Below are 21,439 nucleotides of genomic sequence, written 5' to 3' on the forward strand. Positions count from 1 at the left end.
GTTACTATGAGCTTCAATATATTACCTTTATAGGCTGCAATCAGCTTCAGAGTTTCTCTATATACCAAACACAGCTTTACATTAGGACATCAGTGCTTACAAAGGAGAAAAAAATAGCCAAGATAATAAAAATGAGCCATTACATTTAGGTCCATCTGTTAGTCTCCCTTGGAGCATTTTGGTGCCTGAATTTCTAGCAGAGCACTGGGACCTCTGCACTGGTCAAAGCCCTTCTGCAAACCCCATCCCCAAACATCCCAAAACAACAGCAACCCCCTGCATGGCCAGACCCCTCTGCCCACCTCTTTCTTTTCCAACCAGTCGAAAAGCCCATCTGGGGCTTTCTGTGGGAGATCAGCATAGCAAGGATTAAACACTGAAAGATCCTTCCACGTGCTGAGGATATAATGAAGAAATATGCAACAAGCAGCAGTCTTTGGTGCCTCCTACATCTCTGGGACAGGAAACAACTCTGCCCCCCAGTTACAGAAGAAAATTGTCTTCATTATGTTTTCTAGGAAGCAGATTGAAAAGCAGAACTAATCTAAATGCCAGAGCTGAATTAAGAGTTTTACAGGTGTAAACTATTGGCAATTTCATATTAAAATAGCAACACGTGTAAAGGACATACACACCAGGGAAGCAACAGCCTACATTGCCAGAAGCATATGAGAGGTGTATGACAAGCAGCTATTTCTTTTTCTACACAGAAATAACAGAAACATCTAAAATTATGAAGTCAGTCCACACAGGATAACAGGAGATTGCATCTGTTCAACTCTATTATATAATTAAATTTGGATTTATTTCTACCACAGATCAAACTAAAATACCTATGTGCTGCACTGCCCACAGTCACAACTGAGGATGCTTCTTCAAATAACCAGAATTTCAAGCCACTTTCAGCTTCTAATTTCCAGTTGCCCTGTGACGAAAGCAGCTACAATTTACAATTCCCTCTTTACAAGGGTGGATAGTGACAGAACAAGCGGGAATGGTTTTAAACTGAGACAGGGGAGACTTAGGTTAGATATTAAGAGGAATTTGTTCACCCAGAGGGTGGTGACGCACTGGAACAGGTTGCTCAAGGAGGCTGTGGATGCTTCATCCCTGCAGGCATTCAAGGCCAGGCTGGATGTGGCTCTGGGCAGCCTGGGCTGGTGGTTGGCAACAATGCATATAGCAGGGGATTGAAACTAGATGAGCACTGTGGTCCTTTTCAACCCAGGCCATTCTATGAAGACAGGGGCAGAACCATCCATTGAGTCAAGTGGGGCAATAGGTTGAGACTGAGAAGCAAAATGAGAAATATGCGCCATCCCAGCAGTATTTTGAGAAGGGAATTATACTGATGGGTGAACAAAGCTGAGTCAATAAGCGAATACCTTACAGTTCACCTGTGAGAGTTTTGGCAGAGTTGCACATTAGTGAGATTTCCCACTGAAAGTCTCTGCTGGCAGCCTCACAGCCTACCTGGGGATGCACAGAGATGATGCCCTGACTTACCCATTTATCAATGGGAATGGTCTTATGGTCAAACCAAAAGTCAGCTCTGCTTGGTGCCAGGACTCAAACTGTTTCAGCTACTGTGGCATGAGGCTCTTGAGTTCTGCAGACCTCTGATGTCCATATAGTATGGCTGCATGCAGCCCATTCCCGCAACACAGAAGGGATGCACAACACTAGTCCCAAATGTGGGAGAAGACACTGGGTGCACAAACCCACAAACTGCCACATCACCTTGCCCTTTCCAAAGCAGGTTTTACTGATGGCATTAAAGATTTTAAGCCTCTATACTTCTAAATGGAGGCTCAGCTAATTTCCAGGGAAGTCTGCCCCCAGCCACTTTGGCAACAAACAAATTTCCCTGCCAAATACCCACTTAAACACACTTTTAAATAGCATTACAAACAATTTAAAGCCGTGTGATTGCCTGTTTGGAATTCAAGGTCATCACATTGGAGGCTTTTGTACACAGCCCGCAGGACTGTTCTTGTATTGCTACTTAAAATCTTTAGGAACAGCTATGATCAATCAGTTCCTTAAAAAGAAACAGAGAGCAGTGCCAGACACAGATAATTAGTGGACCTCCAATTTTGTTTTTATAAAGAAGAAAAGCAACAACAACAACAAGGTGTTTCCAGATCAATTTCCTGCTAGCAAACAGCTTCACATTTACACTAAGAAACATAACATACAAAGCTAAAGAATGCCTCAAAAATAAGAAGAAAATGAGTTTTGGCAGCAGAAGGACCAAACAACATCCTCTCCATTCTCCTGATCCTCTAGCTACAGAGGACAGTGGGTTTCCACTTGCAGTGCCCTAGGCTGCAGATGGGTCGGGGTCAGGCAGCACCTTGTGCAATCCCAAGTCCCCTTTGCTTTTAAATCCTCTTTTTCCCCAAGGGAGCTATTTGGAAATCTCTGCAGCCACTACTCCCACAGTCAGTGGGGATGGATCCCACCAGAAAGGATGTAACCAAGGGAAACACAAAATCCTGCTTCCATCTACTTGGGGAACTGCTTATGTCGATAGTCTTAAATTTATAAAGCTAGACTCCAATTAAAAACAATTCTAGTAGCCAGTTATAATATTTGTGTCCAGAGAGAGAAGGAAAGATTTGATCTTTGCAGCATTATCTTAGAGTTTAGTAAGGTGGGAGCTCTGCGGGTGCAGATGTGGTACAGAGAGGATTCAGTGCAGTAGGGATATAGAGAAGCAGGGAAGGGAACGTTGGATCTCAAGTAAAGAAGTACAATGAGAAACACAGAGGGACTACATTTAACATTACCAGAAGTGTACAAACTATTTAACCTGAGCATTTTTCTGGATAGAAGTTAAAAACCCTGCTGTACTGGTCTGGTTAATAGATTCCAAGGGATGTCTAAACCTCACATAAGTGATGAAGTGAAAACGTCAAATGGTCTTTCCCCACTGGTTCACAAAGTGGCTTTTATACATTATTTTCATGTTTCTAAGTTAAATAATCTATATAATTAAGAAATGGGAAGGAAGCAGGCTTAATATCCAGTAGTGCATAAGCTGATCACAAAAGTCAAAAATTAATTCTGTGAAAATGAAACATAAAGTAAGAACCGCTGTCAGTAGATAATTTTATGGCAGATTCAGCTCCCTTTAAATCACGCAGTCTCCCCTCATGTCTTGTGCTTGGAAATGCCTGCAATTTGACAGCCAGTGTGAATCCATTCACAAATGTACTTACTATGAAGCATGACATGATTTGCTCTTTAAGCAGCAGTTTCTTAAATGATCTCCCCTGCTTTATGGCCATTAAAGGGGTTTCGAGGTTTGAAAGTTTGATTCAAGTAGCTCGGGACCTCCCGGTGCTAGAAAAATGTTTGTCCAATTTTTCCACTTTGAAGGTTGTTTGACATTAGCACTGACTCTAGGAATAACAGACAACAGGTTTTAAGTCTAAAGTTCAACGAGAAAAGGCAGAATTCCTGCTAATTTGAATTAAAAACCTATTTCTGTTTCATTGAATCAAACCGAGCTGCAAAGAGAGCAATTTTTTATAGATTTTATATTGCAAAAATCTTCCACAAACTTTCTTTTCTACTTCACCAAAAACGCCATAAATACCTGACAAGCTCTTTTGAGTGGTCCACTGGAAACTGATGTTAAAACACCTCAGTGAAACAGCTTTCAGCAGAGATAAATGTGTTCCTGTAGCGTTAGCTGGGTCATTTCAAACTGCTACCGCTCCCAGGCTTTTATTTTTGCTCCTCAGGTATTTGTCTCTGCCCTTTTCTGGCCCCTCCGATGGATTATATGAGCATCCATTGTCTGCTTCACTTCAAAGTCAGCCAGGTTAGCTCAAATCACTGCTGAAGCTTACTTAAATTTCAGTAAGTCACAGGTGTCCAAGGCAGGCAACAAAATTAATTAGTGGAATAGCTTGAGCAAGTCATACTGAAAGGAGCATGTCAAGTCTGATAAGGTATTGGTTAAAAGGGATGGTTAAGAGATTCCTTACCCAATTTAGTCACCGACAATCAATTGCACACTGATTGAGGGCCCTTGTTAGCGCAGTAAGTTTTGCACATTTCTTCTTTGCCTGGGATTAAGCACAAAGCAGCTTTAACCAGCACCTATTTAGTCAGAGCTACCCAATTAGTCATGCATGGAAACAAGCTTTCCATGTTATCTAATTATTTACCTTCCTCTGAAAACGAATGACATTAAAGAAAGACAGAAAGACAGCTTTTAGCAGAAGGTTCACTGACTCCCATTCTGTCACTCTTCTTCAGACCTCTCTGGTGAACCGGTCACCTCAAAAAGAAGAATTTTCTACCCTGTGGTAGATATATTGCCCTATATTTCAGATGTTTTTCCTCATAGATACAATGACTTCAAGCTGTGACTAGGTTGGATTTCCCCTCCTATACCCCTGGTTTACCTGTCTTTATACTGCGAACACCAGAGGACACAGGGAAATACTGAATGAAAGTCATCTATGGGACACTACCTGTGTTGGGCAATACATATTTATGCTCAGGTTTGAAGGGAGATGCATTTCTCAATGACAGCTTTCAAGGAGGGAAGAGGAAAAAGTCTTCTCTAAGGTATGGATTTCTCAGGGAGGAGCACAGAGCAGAGCTGCTTCTGCAGAACCCACCTTGATCTGGAGAGACAATATTTGGAGCACTGATGGATGGGGTAATTCACCCAATCAAGTCCTACTTTCAATTTCCTGATCTGTTACTGGCCTTATTGGACAATAAATGCAGAAATAAACTGCTATGAGATGTCATGCACCCGTACCAGTGGCTCTATGGCTGATTTAAAAAATGGCATTTGATTTGACAAAGACTCTGGTAATTTGAATTCATTTCGGGGCCTGGTGGCTTTGTTGGTGGTTGCTGTTTGTTTGTTTGTTTTAGGTGTTGTCTTTCATGTGAATACCACAGTGTGGTGGGCAGAGACTTGTTCCTCACCTATCCTGGGTCCCATCATCTCAATTCATATTCCTCAGTGCCCTCCTGGGCAGAGAGATGTGAAGACAAAATGGCCAATAGATGCACTGCTGATTTCTGCTTAATTTCAGTGCCTAACACACCGGTCTCTCCCGAGATATTTAGCAGTGTTTAACTCAATAAACAGTCAAGAGCCCTTCATCCACAGCCCTGTATGCAAACCATATGTTGCAGCTGAAAACTCTGAAGATTATAATTTGAACTGTCCATTCAATTTAAACAAGGTCAGGAATGAAAACTATTTCAAATTCAATAAACAGGCCATTTGAAGGCATAGATGCTGTGGAGGACAAGCTTAACAACTTAATTGACAGGTAAAGTTTCATTTCTAATCCTCATTTCGATATCGTCTATAGCCTCAGGAGTCAAAACACATCACTGCTCAGTCCTCAAAATATGCAGAGAAAATGAAAATGTCAGCTGAATGAAAAAAGGAGAAGCATCTGTTTGATAGCTGTGTGAGCCTGCGACATGTAAACTACTTTGGAGTCAAGCAGCCCTAATTAGAGTTTCAATGCATTCCTCATTAAATATATGCACGCAGACATCTATATGTGAGCTTTAAGGAACGATTGGGGTCAGATGATTTGAAGGAAAGTCAGAGTATAGAATTAAAGAACAAGAGAATTTTCATGGGCAGCCCTCAGACAACACTGTGATGCTTGCATTTAGCAGCGAGTAAACACTTTCAGTCTTCTTTTTACAATGCAAATCTGCACATTTCTCTCCCCCATTTTTTTATTTATTTTTTTAAAAAAGAATGATCCATTTCTGAATCTCAGATCAAGGTACACATCACAGAGAATTACAGCCAAGAAGGAAGACTGATAGGGTTACTGGCCTCCCTGCTGGGTTAGGCTAATAGATATTTTGGCAGCCATACCCACTGGATGACTCCAATTCACATCAATATGAAACCCATGAAGATGGATGTAGGCTTGCAGTGACAAGCTGCTGCCAGGGTAAGTGGCTGTAAACAGTGAATTTGGAAGAGGATATTTTGCCCATGCAGTGCCACAGAGTGGGCTGAACACAGCAATTAAGCACTTGTGTAAATTCTGCTTAAGAAAGAGGCTTTGAGATCACTAGCATCAGCAGGCACACCACTATGCTACTGGAAGAGTTTGCGACGTGAGGCACAATAGCAGCAGGACACTTCATTATGGGACTGCATCGGGCCATCAATTTTTAAAGACAATTCCTCAGCACAATTCAGTTAGGCCATGCTGGGAGGTGGGAGGGTGGCAAAGGAGGAAAGGATATCCATGAGGAGATGCACTAATAAGCAACAGCACGACACAGCCAAATTTCTTGTGCAGGCTTGAACTGGAAAGTACTAAGGAGGTTGGTGTTGGAACATCAGCATCTTCTCTTAGCACAGTATGGCACTGAAAAAAAAATGGTCATGGAATAAAAAGAGAGAAATGACTGATATGATGAGAGCATCTCTTTTTTGTTGTTAGTAGCAACATAAAGGCACACTTGCTGTGCTCAGTGAGCATCTTCACTGCAGTTGGACACAGAGAAATGTCTTTTCCACAGTCGGTAAAATATGCAAGAAAAAAGATAATGCTGCGAATACCTTCATAATCTGATGCTTCCTGCTTACTGTGCACGCTCTCTGCTCATCTGAAACATGAGTGCTTATTTGTGACAAATGTCCTGCATGGGTTGGGATGCAGTTTTCTGCCATCACCTGGATAGTCTCATCTTGCTGAGTGGAACATAATCCAGTCCTGGTGATAATTGGTTGGGGTGAAGCAGTTGCCAGTCAAATCTGTTTTGTTCAACAGGTGAAATGCTTGCAATGCTGTCAGTATTTGAAGATGGGGAGGGAAATAACACAATATTGAGTTGAGTGTATCTCATCCCCCAGGTGAGACCGCTGCACTTCCCACTCCATTACTGAAAATCCAGCTCACTGAAATTGCTCTACAACCATTCGTTCATTTGATGCTTCCTCAAAATGCTCCCACTAGAGCTATCGTAACTCCAGACTGAACTTCTAAAACATAAATTGCCAGCAAGGAAAAGACAGTATATTACAGAGATTTTCTTCCTGACACTATATGACATATGATAGTCATGACTGCAGAGATTCATCCATAAGAACAGGTGAAGAGGCATCAAACATCCCCAAACACTCCTCCACTAAACTTGCATCCCTTTTGGGATAGGAACAGTTAACAAGGTATTCAGGTGGGTCTTTCAGAGACGCAGTATGCACCACCAGCAGGTATATTTCAAGTCAGTCTTTTACTAAACGCCAGATAAAACCCTCAGGTACTCATGTAATTGAAGTTTAAGTAATCCAATGCGATGTTGATCACACTACTGATCTTTTAATAAGGAACTGCAGCCTTCCCAGCAGTTGCTGTCTTGCTGACAGTCACGTCTGGATCACTTCCTCCAGGCCAGTGCTTTGAACGGAGAGGCTGACAGATTTCTGCTTTAGATTCTATCACAAATTGTTTTAAAGTTCTGTGGGTTTTTTTTCCAGGACGTATCAGATAGCTCATAAAATCCAGGCGCATTTCAATAAAAAGTGGGATTTCTGTTTTTGTCCCTATTAAAGATGGCATTAAATGCTTCTAAAGAGGAATATAAACAGCACTGGGGAGCTGTACTTCTGCATATCTCTGTATCTGCTGCTCATAGCTGTTTACACAGACTGTAGGCAAAGCTATAGAGAATGCAGTAGTTACCCTGCACAATGCTCTCCACTGAAAGGCAAATGTGCACATTTTTCCTTTTATAATTTCCATTTAAAGCATGAATTGAAGGTTTCCAAGCCTCGCCTCTCTCCGCAGGAGTAATTCAGGAGCAATTTACATTTTCGATGTGCTCAAAGCCAACACCAAGATGACTCATGTGCTGTTTATAAGATGCTTATATTTGCTGGTAAATACCTTGCTACAAACAAGCTATAATTTAAGTATTCAAAACTCTTAGTTCAGCATAAAATTACTAACTGTAATTTCGGAGACCATGAACAGGGCTTCAATTTCAGGCTTGCAAAACTCTTCCTACACAATGGTTCTTGAAAGTATGAGTGTATTTTCTTCTCTGACAGCAGCAATCATTGTATCTCCGTAATTGCAGAACAGATTACCTCGCTTTTAATTCACATTAGTCAGCTGCAACAATACCGTGTTTCTTTCCTTTCCTTTAAAATAAACTAATTATTGTCAATCAGCCCAGTGGAACGTTAACATGCTCCGTAACCTGCCTTTCAGAGGTAGTCATAAATACCAAAAACTAGCTAATATAAACTAATCAGAGCCCTAGAAAAGCCTCAAAATATATTTGTACTGCAGTCTATCATTCTTGTCGTATTATTTCTAACTACTTTATTTTGTCTGAACAGTAATAGTCCTGTCATATACTGTGCTTTCCATCTAACTATTCAGAGCTCTTTGCTTATAATCACTAATTAAAATGGATGAAATCTCTGACTCGTGTAGTAAATACTACAGTGTTTCCCAACCTTCAATCTTTCCATTCCCTGAAGAGGACTGGTAAAGCTTTGTGCATCAGTTGGCACAAAGAGAAGTTACCACAGCAGCACGTTTGGCCATCCCCAGCTTTCTGCACAAATTTACAATGGTAAAGATTGGTACGGCATGCCAAAAAACCACAAAGGTAATGACTGCCGTCCTCCCAGCACTTCACACAAACACCCCTTTCCAAAGATAGTAGCAAGTTATGGTTCCAGACAGTACTTCCACCCTGCTGATAGAGCCCACAGCCAGCTACAAGACACGGTGAGCTTTCAAGTGCCATATGGGCCTGAGCAGCAGAGCTGGGACTGCGAGTTTGCTGTTACCTGGGAGGCCTGTGCCACTGAGAAGCAATTTTTCTCTTTCAGTCCATGTCAGAACAGTGATCAATAATTCATCTGATAGCTGACACGCAGAACAAGGTGCCAGTTTTCTGTGCTTTATGAATAATATCACGCTTTTTAAAAATCATGCTGTTTTGGAACACAGAAGATGAGCTGTAGGAAACACTACATATCAATATATAATGCATATATGCGTATGTATATATGTAGAACTAAACAAGACTCAAAGCCATCCTTACATAATTTTAAAATGAAACTGCCTGTTGCCCGTTTACTTCATGCAAATAGCTTATTGAAATGCTACAAGTGAATTAAACAGGAACAGTCAGGAAAGCAAAATAAAATAAAATGCTACATGGAAAAGAAGAGATTGGGATCTGGGATCCAGCCTGTCCAGGAAGCTGTGCAGGACTCTTGCACGGCAGCTGTTTCATTGGAGCCCCTTGTTAAGGCATTGCTTTTGACTCTACCTGCTTGCACCAACTGGTTAGCGTGAAACTCCTGCTTAAAAAGTGACTGAAACCTGTGTGCCCTTGGTTCCACTTAATAAGCACACATACCTGGGGTAAACAAATGCACTCTTCAGTGACTGTATTCATAGCTGCTAGCTCATCTACCCTGAGGGATGCACTATGTGAGAAGCTGTGATTTCACTCAGTCATCTCTGTTCTGCAAATTAGAAAGGGGAGTTTTCTGCAACAGCCAAGTGTGAATCAGGAAAAATGTAAACCAATGTGATTAAAATTCTAAAATGAATTGATTATCAGAGCATCAGGTTCTCTTCTTGGCTAGAAGTGCCACACTACTATTCAAGATATAGGCTGAAAGTCTCTGGTCCTGTCTGCCCCACTCAGTTAGAGCCTTATGTTCATCCCCCACTCTCTCCAGTGGAAGAGAAGAAGGTCAGAGCTGAAATGACAGTGATTTTCCTAAGTTTAGTAAATGATACATTTTAATAAGATGGAAAGGGTTTGTGTGAGTAATTGAGCGGATTAGGTTTGGAGGGGCACACAAAATGAGAGGGCAGTGACCAAACCAACCTGCAGCACTCACTGTGTGCTGTCAGCCTTCAATTAGCAACCCAAAATTCAGCTCAGGTTTCTGCCTGCCTTGGGCTTGCCATTAATCAAGATTCAGGTAATTCACTTTAAAAGTCCAATAGCCTACAATTAATGCTACCTTTACTATGAATCCGTTGTAATTTCTCCTACTTATTTCTGGGTATATTTTCGGCTGTAATACTGTCACAAAGAGACAAATGCAGAAAGATGACACTATTTGCCTAGGAGAGTGCAACGGCTCCGAGCATCTATCGATCCTGGCTGGCTCCTAATGCAGCACGGGAGAAAGGACGGTTGAATGACCTCCAGCATTCACTCCTTCAAAAGAACCAGAGGTAAAAAAAAAAAAAAAAAAAAAAAAAAAAGAGAGAGAGAGAGAGAGAGAAGCAACAATTTCCAAAAGAATTACTTATGAATTGGACATTAAGCAGGCATAGCCTTTAAGTCATGGATAATTAGATAACTGTGGTGCAATTGCTATGACTTAGCTTTGTTTCAATATCTCAGGATAGAATCTTGAAACAGAGATAGATAAAGAGGGCTGGATGGTTTTGGCACATCAAGGAGTGCCTTCATCGGGTTACTCTAAGATTTGGATTCAAGCTGAGTGGCACTTGTTGCATTTATAATCAAGCCTGATGGCTATACTTCTTCTTGTAAATTATCATTTCTTTTCCATGTTTTCCTTTGTGCCATTGCACATCACAACATTATGAGTCCACGAACCTTCTGAAACCAGACACCAGATCCCTCCCATGAACTGCATTCTCTTCTTCAATTAAATAAATAAATAGGAATAAAAAGGAGAAAAAGCTATACTTGGCACTGCTCTGCAGGTGCAAGTTGTTATGCCCTTCAGTTTTTTCACAGGGCACAGCAGAAGTGTGATGTATGGATCTGATGGAAAGGGAAACTAGTCCAAATTCAGAATTAGTGTGCTTATTCTCTTTAGCAAAAACACAGTGTTTGGCAAGAATAATTTATAACCAAAAATCTCAAGCTTCAAAGATATAAAGATAAAAAATTCTGAGCCTGTCCTAATAAGCACTTTCTTTAACAAATCCTTCACTGTTCCTTTTAGTCAAGCTATTAACTTTCCTGTGGAAGCAGTACAAGAGAGCTCCCATCAGACAAGAAATCAGGATAAATCATTGGCACCAACAACTATTATATTACTTGGATAAACAGCAGTGGCATTGCAAAGTCACACACGTCCTCTGAAGGTGGCCCTTCCCTGAGCCTCTCCAGCAAAGGTCAGGGATCTGCTCAGGCTTTGGAGCTGGGCTCAGCCCCCAGGGATGCCCAGGGACTGGACTGCACTGATTGCAATATTGCTCTGATCAGTAAAATAAAAGCTTCTTTTCATCAACAGCTAATCACAGGACTTTGTTCAGCTGCCTTGACAGATGAGAACACAATAATATAAATAAGAAATGACATTTTACCAAAGAAGGTTAACATAAGGTCACAACCTTTTTCATTTGACTTCTGTAGCTTACTCATGTGTGAAAAGATGCTTTTGTAGCTTCAGCCTCAGCATGCTTTACTGATCTGAGCTTGTGCTGGTAACTGAGCTTAAAAATGGTATTAACAATTGAAAAATAACATTTCTGCTTTTTTGCGATGCTTGAGTAAAATTGCTTCAAGGTTGATGTGTAATACAAATAGAGAATACCCATATCTATCACAGAATATAATGTAAGAATCAGGGTTACCTCTGCCCAAGAAATGAGGAGCTATCGCACAAAGATGGAGCCAATTTCTGTATACCTACATGTGTTTTTCCCCCCTTACTCAGACCAAGCTACATTTTTCTGAGCAAATTCCCTAACTGATATCAACCAGTCTGCCCCCAGAAATACTGAATGCTGCTACAGATGCGCTGGACACAGAATAAGGTCGTCAGCCATGTACTAATAAATGTCAAATATTAATTTATTGTAAGATGCAGAGATTTAAATCCAAATCCTCTTTCATCATTAATTTTAACAGGCTGTGTGAAGAGTGAGAGGCAAGCATGAGCTTTGTGTCAAAATCTGTAATGCCTATGTGACTATCTGCCAAAAAAATATTTCTCTTGTCAAATAAGAAAACTTAAGTTCTGTCCATAAAGACTAGAGATTAAAGTTGTGTTACAACATGCAGTTAATTAGTCTTGAAAGGCTAATCAGCTCACCGCTTTGGTTGGCATTTCCATATAGGCGTACATGTCTTCATCTTACTGCAACTATCTATTAATGCCAGTAGCCCTCACTGAAATAAGATGTTACATACCACATATGAATCACATATCCTGCCATAAGAGACCACAACCAGTGAGAAACATTGCTCACAAGTGTTCAAAGGGGCATAGTGTCTGATACCCTTGGTGGTATAACCCTTTCCCACATGGCTCTTACAGAAAGAGCTACCCCAAGGCAGTGTTTGCTGAATCCTGACTGCAGTAACATTTTTTACTATTATTATCATTTTAAGGATGATCTTCCTTATTTATACTGTTGCCTTGTTGATGTTCATGTAGCCTTGTGTCTTTTGGACACCTTTGATGCCACAGAAGGTAGAGATGCTGAGCATCTCAGCTTCCTATTAACTGCTGCTCTTGGGTCTCCTAACACAGCTCACAAAAAGCAGCCACTATTGACTAATCAGCAGTACAATTCATTATTTTGCCAGATTAGTGAGTTTTTATTCACTATTCTCCTCCTCAACATTAAACAGCTACAAATAGCTAACAACACTTTTTTTTTCTTTTTTTCTTTCTTTTTTTTTTTTTTCTCTTGATAGTTATTTCCTGACATCTTTCCTTTCTGTCAAATGGATGCTCTATTCTGTTTCTGAAAAACAAGATCAATCTTCGCACTAATAATGACCTACTGAATAAAACCTACACTTCTTCCATGTGCTTTTCTAACAGTATGCCTTGTTTGTACCCTGGCTGACAAAAAACCCACACTCTACAGCGATTGATCATTTCAGTTACCAGTGAAATAAAACCAACCACGAGACAGATAATGGGAGCAGAACAATAGAGCACAGCCATTTAATGCTACAGTTTAGACTAAGAGCTGACATAAAGCACAGCAAAGCTATAAAGAAAGAATGTAACTACCCAGAATGACTATCAGCCTTATTCTACCCAAAATGCTGGCTAACCTGAGAAACAGCTTTGCCATCACCTGCAAAAAGAGCCCTTTGAGCAGTGCAGAACCATTGCATCCAGCTCCATGATACTGAGGTGGGGAAGATGAAAAGTTACTATGAAACGCACAAGGAGCTGTTTGAGACCCCTTCTTTTAAAGATTATAGGATTCAGTAAGCTTCTAAGATGTTCAATCAGTTAGTAGTGATCAACAAACAGGCCCATACAATGGCTCACAGGAGCATCACCATTTGACCACCAAAAGGGCAAGGGAAGACTGAGCAGGGATCTGGGAATTGTGAGTAGTATTTCTAGCTTCAGCCCTCAAAAGGCCAAAAAGAAAGCACCAAGGACCACAGTGAAAAACTATGATAATAAAATAATGTATAAATAATAAATACAAATAATTAAAATAATAATTAAATGAGCAGCTACATCTTATTCACATTGTCAAGCTTGATGTCAAATGACTTCTTACCTTGGAAAACTTTTCTACAGTCTTTTTAGAGGAAGAAAAGCAGCGCGGATGGATAATTATAAAATTAAGACTGTGATCACAGGTTAGAAATACATTGCTTTGCAACAAGTCCTAAGGAGCATGCTGAAGGACAACGGTAAAGCGAAATCATAGAGGAAAGGAATTTGTGAGATAGCAGGCAACAGGAAAAGCCAGAGAGGATGGCTTCTTGTAAAGGGATAACACAGCTCATGAAAACATACCTAACATATTTTCTCTTCAGAATATCATAAAATTATTATATTATTATATACATATATAATGATTGTAGAAAAATGTAAATATAAAATGAGTGCACATTGATTGTAGATTAACAGATCCAATGGGCTTTTTTAAATATCCACTCCATGTTTACCGATGTGGCTTTAATGAATTCTTAAGTGTTCTAACACAAGCTTATGTGATGTTTAAATTTTACAGAAAGTCAGATCTTTGCCTAAGAACAAATTTTACCCCATAATGCAGAAACTGGGCTCATATTTCCCTTAGGAAGAAGACAAATGGGTTTATGTAGCATGTGATCTTAAATCCTTTTTTATTCTGTTAATCTCTAGCTGTGGAATTGTGATTGAAATGCAAAAACGTATATGTATTTCTTGATAAGACCCATTTTGTTTTAGAGACACAAAATGCTACAAAACATATACACATTCTTCAGGTTTTTAAACTGATGATGGAAATTCCATAATCAGAACATGGCACAACCAATCCAGGTTAAGTGATAACCATTTTTCAAAAGAAAAAAAACACAACCCTTTGAAGTGTTCTTATAGTTATATCCTTATAATCCAGACGTGAGAAGATCGGTATTCTTAACAGCTCTGAATGCACACTCTTCAGCTGGCTCCAGATAAAAGCTAGCATTTCTATTTCTTTTCCAATATCTTCTCAGATTCCTTACTAGCAGTAAGACACAGAACAGCACATTACCTCCACACGATTTCCCATCCTCTCCCAGTTTCTGGCCGGCTGGACATTTGCAGTGGTAGCTGCCAATGGTGTTACAGCATTGGTCCTGACAGCCTCCATTCTCAGTGCTGCACTCATTTACATCTGTTGGTAAAAAATTAGGTGGTCAGTAAAGGCAGGCTGTGACCTGATTCTATATGCTTTTTTAAGAACAACTGCCTATGATCTTGGTTCTATAGAATGAGAAAGTCACTGAGAAGTATACAAGGACACTTCGGGCAACCTCTTTAACCATCTGTGTTTTTGTGCCCCACAACTCAACCCACAAATGTGATGGGGGAAACATTCCTCCTCTGCTTGAGTGCAAGCTACAAAATCAACCAGCATTCAGGTTAGAGAGCAAGAGAGTTGGGAGTGGGACAATTAAGCAACAGAAGATAAGCAATATTTTGACTGTTCAAATGGAAGCAATTACTTCATTTAGGGTCATTCCACAACACCAATGGGGAAATATGGCTTTATTCTCTTTTTTGTTCATCCTTTTTACAAAATCTAAATAGATTTTGTCCAAAAGAAATAGAAAGTTCTGTTAAAAAAAATAAATAAATAAAAATCAAGAAAGAATGAAAGTCCTATATATACACAAGAGAGATGAGAACCTTTCAGCAGCAATCCTTAGCTGCTAATGACAAATCACAGAATCACAGAATTGTAGGGGTTGGAAGGGACCTCTTGAGATCGAGTCCAACCCCCCTGCCAAAGCAGGCTCCCTACAACACGTGTTTACCAATGTTTGGTCTTTGAAGAGCTTGAGTTCAGTATTATTATTTGGCTTAAAATTTTGGTTAAAAATCAGAGAGTTAAAGTTTCTTTTTAAGGAGTGCTTTGGATTATTTAAAAAACAAACAAATATACAAAGAAATCATGAAACATCAACATTTACTAAGGTGTATTGGGATGGGTATAAGCTCTCTGAGACCTCATTACTCCACAGCTCTAAATTCAGTGCGATGACTGATGTCAGAAAACTTTCTTCATCCCCAGTGACACTGGCAAGCTACATTAAAAAATATTCAGTTCTGTCAGAGCTACACAACGATCCAAAGCTTATCTCACACGAAGCCAGCAAAGATGCTCTTGATTTGGTGATTTGAAGAGAAATTTTTTCTGAAGAAAAACACTCACACACCCTGAAATGCAAAAACAAACCGTACCAAAATAAGACATTCGTCTGTTCGCTTATCAGCAAGAAGCTGAGAGAACATATGACAAGTGACAGATCTCAGTCCTGTTCCTCAAAGCACAGGAAGAAGGCATGGCAGTGCCGAGGATCGCACTGAGAGCTGGACATGTTCTGAGTGATTTACTCCTGAATAACACACATCTCAACATGCCTCGTGGTAACAAATGGTGATGAGCTACACAGTATTATATCATATGGTCAACTATGCACAACCCAACTGATCAGCACCAGTACTCAATTGGGAAAATACCAATATTTCCATCCAAAGCACGGAGAGAAAACCTTTCCAGCAGAGTAATCATTATCCTCTGGATTTCACAATAATAACATACACGGAAGTCTATGGTACTGTTGTGCACTAAATTGCAAAACATTTTTCCTCCTGATTGCAGCATGTTTTTATTTTCAATCAGGAATCTTCATATTGAGCATTAAAACCTGTTACCCACCCGGACATTTCACCCCAGTAGCAGCGCTGGCTGTCTGAATAACGAACTCCTCTCCTTCCACCTCTCTCTCTCATGCTGTGTCCATTATTTACTTCTCTCTGCTTTTTATATTATATGATTATGGATTTGTCAGTAGAAAAAAAAAAAAAAGAAAAAAAAAAAAGGAGGGGGGGGGAAAGAAAAAAAAGGGAAAAAAAACGACAACAAAAACAGTTCTGTCAAATGATAAATTTCTGTCTGCTTTCCATGTTCAATGTCACTCAAGGTTGCAAATATGTTTGCCTTTTGGATAGCAAGAAAAACGACAGAAAATTTCTGACATGTAACAAGTCTGCCAGGCTGGGGCTGACGAAAGTTCAATGTTATCAGGACTATCAATCCATCTGTAATGACATGCTGTAGGCACTTCAGAAAAATAAATGTGATGCTTTCTACTGCGATTTTTCACATTTATTTATAGAGCCAATGTTGCAACACAAAAACATTATCCATGGGATGTGCTCCATGTCAGCTTTCAATCCTGCAATGGGAAGTCTTAAAGAAAAAAAGAAATTTAAAAAAAAAAAAAAGCAAACATCTGGATGAACTTAAAACTAACTTGTATGTGATATTGAATAAAATCATACTGCATTTTCAAGCAGTAGCATTCATGGATGGATATTGGAGGCATATCTCTATGCCCCATGCTCCCCATGTGAGAAAATGCAGAGCTGCCCTATGAACAAATTTATTTGTCCAAAAATCTCAAATATTTGATATCTTATAGTAGAGGAGCATGTCTGTTTGTCTTGAAAAGGACCACCTTTGCTCAGATAAATACACCTAGGAGCCATGTGCTGAACAGAGAAGAGCCAATTCCAGCAGCCATCTGCATTCCTGCTGGATGTTACTGTCCCAAAATACCCCATAGCAGAGCAAACCAGAGACATGCCCAGCTCCAGGGAAAACAAATTTAAACCAAGTTTTTAGCTAAGTTGAGACGACTCAAGACTTCCCACAAATAAATACAAATTTTATACAAAAGCAGACACTGGATGAGAAGTTTTTCATCAGTAATTCCAAATTTAGGTCTAACAGAGGTGATCTGCAGTATTACTAACCTTGTGCCCTGCACACTTCTGCTGTGTATGGGCTGCTGAGCTGCACAGCACAGAGTTCAGCATCATCCACTGCAGCAAGACACAAAGCCTGCCCTGCTTGCACAGATGGAAGCTTGTTAAAGTTCTGCACCAGAAAGGGAAAGACCTGCAAGCAGGGGCTGCTACACTGCAGCAGGAAATCAATGAACTGAATGACAGTGTAAGTATATCAAGTGCAACTTAAATGCACCTACATGAGTATCTTACTACAGACGAGTGCCTGGTACATGAACAAAGGAATACATTGGCATACATACTGCTGTTTGTTTCATAAGGAGGTGTAACAGGAGAGTGCCTCCAAATTATAATGCACACTTATCAACTTTTCATTTTACAGATCTAAATGATTCGATTCCAGTTTTGAAAGAGCTAAGGATGCAGCGAATGTGAAACTCCTCAAGGCTTTAGACACTGCTTTTAAAACTTCAGCCCAGATGGTCTGCAACCAAAACCATATGTCTGAATAAATCCTGAAGCCTGGGAAAGTTGATTTGAACTTTAAAGGCCACTCTGCGCTATGACATTGCACAGTTCATGTGAATACAGACGCACATGCATCACAGCATCGTTACGCACAAAGAGCGCACAATGCTTACGCCCAGCTCCTGCATTTCTCTTTTTCTTCGTTTCATGCAAGATCTATATAACAGTCGCCTTTAGACAGTAATTGTCTTGAAAACATAAATTACATCCATCACTTCCAGCGCAAACCATAAATTATTGTCTGAATAGAAAACAAAGCTGCTCATTCTCATAGTCAGGCGCGGTTCTACATGTGTATTGATTAAGCACTCTTAGTGCTTTATTAGGTTTCCTTCCTCCACAAAGTCAATAGCTGGAAGAATATTTCTTCTTGTGCTGTTATGAAGTATTGTAAATCTGAGCTGTTATTAACAAGCACCTGATTAGTGGAGCAAATCTCTCTGAGTTTGGCACAGGCTTTTCTCCAGCCAGCTCCCAGAGAGTTCCCCTCATTGCTACCTCATCCCCCAGCAGCTGCTGCACCTGTGCTTCCACCAGTTAGCACCTCCTTTTATATAGACATATATATATATTTAACTTTTTCAGAGAAAATTTACTGCTGCATGCATTCTTCTCCATCCCCCTGTCACGTTCTTATACACAGATAGCATCAACTGTCCAATTTATCTGCTGTGCTCATGACCCATCCTTCCCCAGGGAGGTGGATCTCTTGAAGGGTTTGCTTGCTTTTGTTACTCGATCCTTAAAGAAAATGATCTCAAAAAAACTTGATGCAAAACCAAAGCAAACAAACAAAAAAAAAACCAATCTCCTTTTTAGACACACGTCACCAGTATCAATTTTCCCTTATGAAAATAATAGGCCAATGATTGAAAAGAACCAACAGATGCATCAGCGCTTTGTTCTTGCATGCATCAAAAATAACTCCTTTAAAATCAGAATAAAAGCTAATAAAAAGAAAAACAAAAAACAATAAACAAAAACAGGCTTAGAGTTTAAATAGTAAGTTAAAGAACAGCCTTAAAAAAGCAGGATACTGGCCAGGGCTGCTGTGCCGGGCTCGACCTGCTTGCTGTTAATCTGGTGCAAGATCAGGAAATGCTCAATGTGCTCTGGAATGGAGGTGGCCCGGCCCAACACCTGCTCTCAGGACTAACTCCCATAACCTGGCATTTTACAGTCCTTCCAAATATTACTGCTTATCCTCCAAAACCACATATACACAGCTGGTCTCTTTCACTCCCTTTATTTTCCTTCTTGCATTCCTGAGCTTCAATGCTGTTTTGCAACAATAACTTCCAAAACCAAACTAGTGGGTGAAAAAACATGGCTTGGATGCTTTTTTACCCCACTTTATAAAAACACCTTTTGCAAGAACAGCTACTTCCTAAAAGATAACTTCAGGACCTACACCAAGTTTTCTACACCGACAGGAATTACTACAATGAAAGGAAAAATGCCTGTCAGTACAATGGAATCTTGTAATAGTACTCATTTTTAACTTCAATTTCACACACAAGGTATGAATAATGCAACTGAACATCCCAGAATGCCTGAATTAAGCAACAACAGACTAACGACCGCTAATTGGATGTGATTGGAGATGATTGCGGAGCACCACTAGAGCCGTGATTACAAACAGAGCACCCAGCCCAAACCACAAGTAGCACTGCTGCAATTAAAGATATTTTATCAAATTAGACAAGAGTTTGCCTTCACTAGCTATGACAGTTATGAGTAAAACATAAAAGAAAGCCTAATTTGCTGTAATGTAGCTTTTCTTACAAGAGCTCTTCTGAGACGGATTTCTTTCTGCTCAGACTTTTTATGCCACAAAATGGAACCCTTTTAGAAAGAACACAGGACTTCACAGTGACATCCTTAAAAGCCTTTGCTTTTGTCTGAAAACAAAGTTGTGTTACAAACGCCTTCTCTTTGTGCTTCATCTGACTTCCATTACCAACAAGCGGCGGCTATGCGCAAGCAAACAGGAGAAAAGACTCTGAACTCTGGAGGTTTGATTTCATGACATAAGCTCTTATCTAACTTGCAGGTAGGTAAACACTCTGAAGATGATTTCCAAAATAGTTATTATTATTGAGACTTTGGGAGCCTTACTGACTCAATTTCTGGCACAAGTTAGGTGTTGGGTTCCAGCCAAGCCAAGCACTGGAGCCTATTGGGGAGCTCATACAGAGCAACTTGACCCTGGGACAGTCTGGCAGTCTTCCACCCCTTGTTTCATGGGTAAGAAAATCAGGTTTTGGTCAAAAATGAAGGCTGAGATATTCACAGCAATTTCTTTTTTCCCCTCCATTGAGCTGTCCAGCTTCCATCTTCTGTATCTCAAGAAAATTTATATGCAGAACTACTGCCTTACTCCCTCCTTTGCATTATCACCCATTAAATGGGTCATCAGACTGCGATTGTATAGAAAAAGCAGATATGATAGGTCATTGCTAAAAGCTTAGCATTTACATTTATTAATCTTAAGTGCTAAGAAGTAGTTAGTTTGACATAAAAATAAAAAAATAAATAAAATAAGGCTATGCAAAACCATTTAGGCTCTCAGGCCATGATAGCTGCAGTGTGACAGCTGACATGTATGTGCAAATAACCCAAAGGTAGCTACAGGTTAGCTAACGCCAGCATCTTCAAGAACAAACACAGTCTCAGAGGTGAACAGCACCGACATCAAAGGAGCACAACAGGAATGTGAAGGCAGCTTGTGCTCAACCTCTATTTTCAAGAGATTTAAGATGTCACCTCCTGTGAAAAGCACTGCGACAGCTGAGCACAGAAGTAACAAAAGCAAAGATAAAGAGAACAATGTGCAGCAATTTCAGAAAGAAATAAATACTCTAGCTCCCAGGTAAAGCCTGTAATGATGGGTCAGAGCCGACCAGATAAGCAGTGGCACACGCTGGGTGTTTTGATGCCTGCTATGCTGTTACATCAGCATCCACACATGGCAACAATCGGAGCTGGTGTCAACAGAGTGGGGTGAGCTGCAGGCAACAGGATGTGGGAGCAGTGAGTGGGGTCCTCTGACAGCAGCCTCCTTGGAAAGGGAATTCCAAGTAATGGAATGGAACCTCAAATCATGATTTTTTTTTTCTTCTTGTTCCAGGAAAGACAACAAAGAAAAATACTGTTATAAATGTAGAGCAAAATATTTATCCCAGCTTTTTCTCTCCCTTATTTTCCTGTGCTCAGCAAAATAATGGACTGACAGTAGCAAGTGCACAGCTCCGTCTTTCCTGTCTTACAAAACAACTGCAAATCTGGACACTTCAATTCACCTTGTATGCATGTAGGAAAGAGGACACAGTGTAGGAAAAGGTGGCATCCAAAGACCTTTCCAGAAAATGTTTGAGCCCATTTGTTTCTGCTACCAAACAAAGAAGCTCCTGCCAGCCAGAAGAGCGTGTGAAGATACAGATATAACTGAAGCATGGAACAGGTGTGTGCCCTGCTTCTATTTTAGAATTAGAACTATGATTGAGTATTAACTAGAAAGTTCTGTTTTCTTTTCTTTTTTTTTTTTTTTTTCCTTTTCTTAATAGTTGTCCTTGCCAGTCAATGTCTATCACTAGTAGGACAAGCTCTGCTCATCACTAGGGATTAGATCAGGCAGCAATGAATGGCAACGCCTCT

The 21,439-nt window shown here is 40.2% G+C and overlaps 1 protein-coding gene across 3 annotated transcripts in view; it reads right to left on the reverse strand.

Moving 5' to 3' along the window:
• LOC140255954 (uncharacterized) overlaps positions 1-21,439 on the reverse strand; it is a 189,560-nt gene that overhangs the window by 91,310 nt on the left and 76,811 nt on the right. For all 3 annotated transcript variants that reach the window (XR_011904619.1, XM_072343997.1, XM_072343998.1), the window contains exon 5: positions 14,490-14,612. Coding sequence is in view for 2 of the 3 variants with exons in the window: in XM_072343997.1 (XP_072200098.1) it covers positions 14,490-14,612 (123 nt within the window). In the remaining variant the exon portion in view is untranslated. The remainder of the gene's footprint in view (positions 1-14,489; positions 14,613-21,439) is intronic.

Source organism: Excalfactoria chinensis, chromosome 9 (assembly GCF_039878825.1).
Source record: "Excalfactoria chinensis isolate bCotChi1 chromosome 9, bCotChi1.hap2, whole genome shotgun sequence".
Classification (NCBI taxonomy): Eukaryota; Metazoa; Chordata; class Aves; order Galliformes; family Phasianidae; genus Excalfactoria; species Excalfactoria chinensis.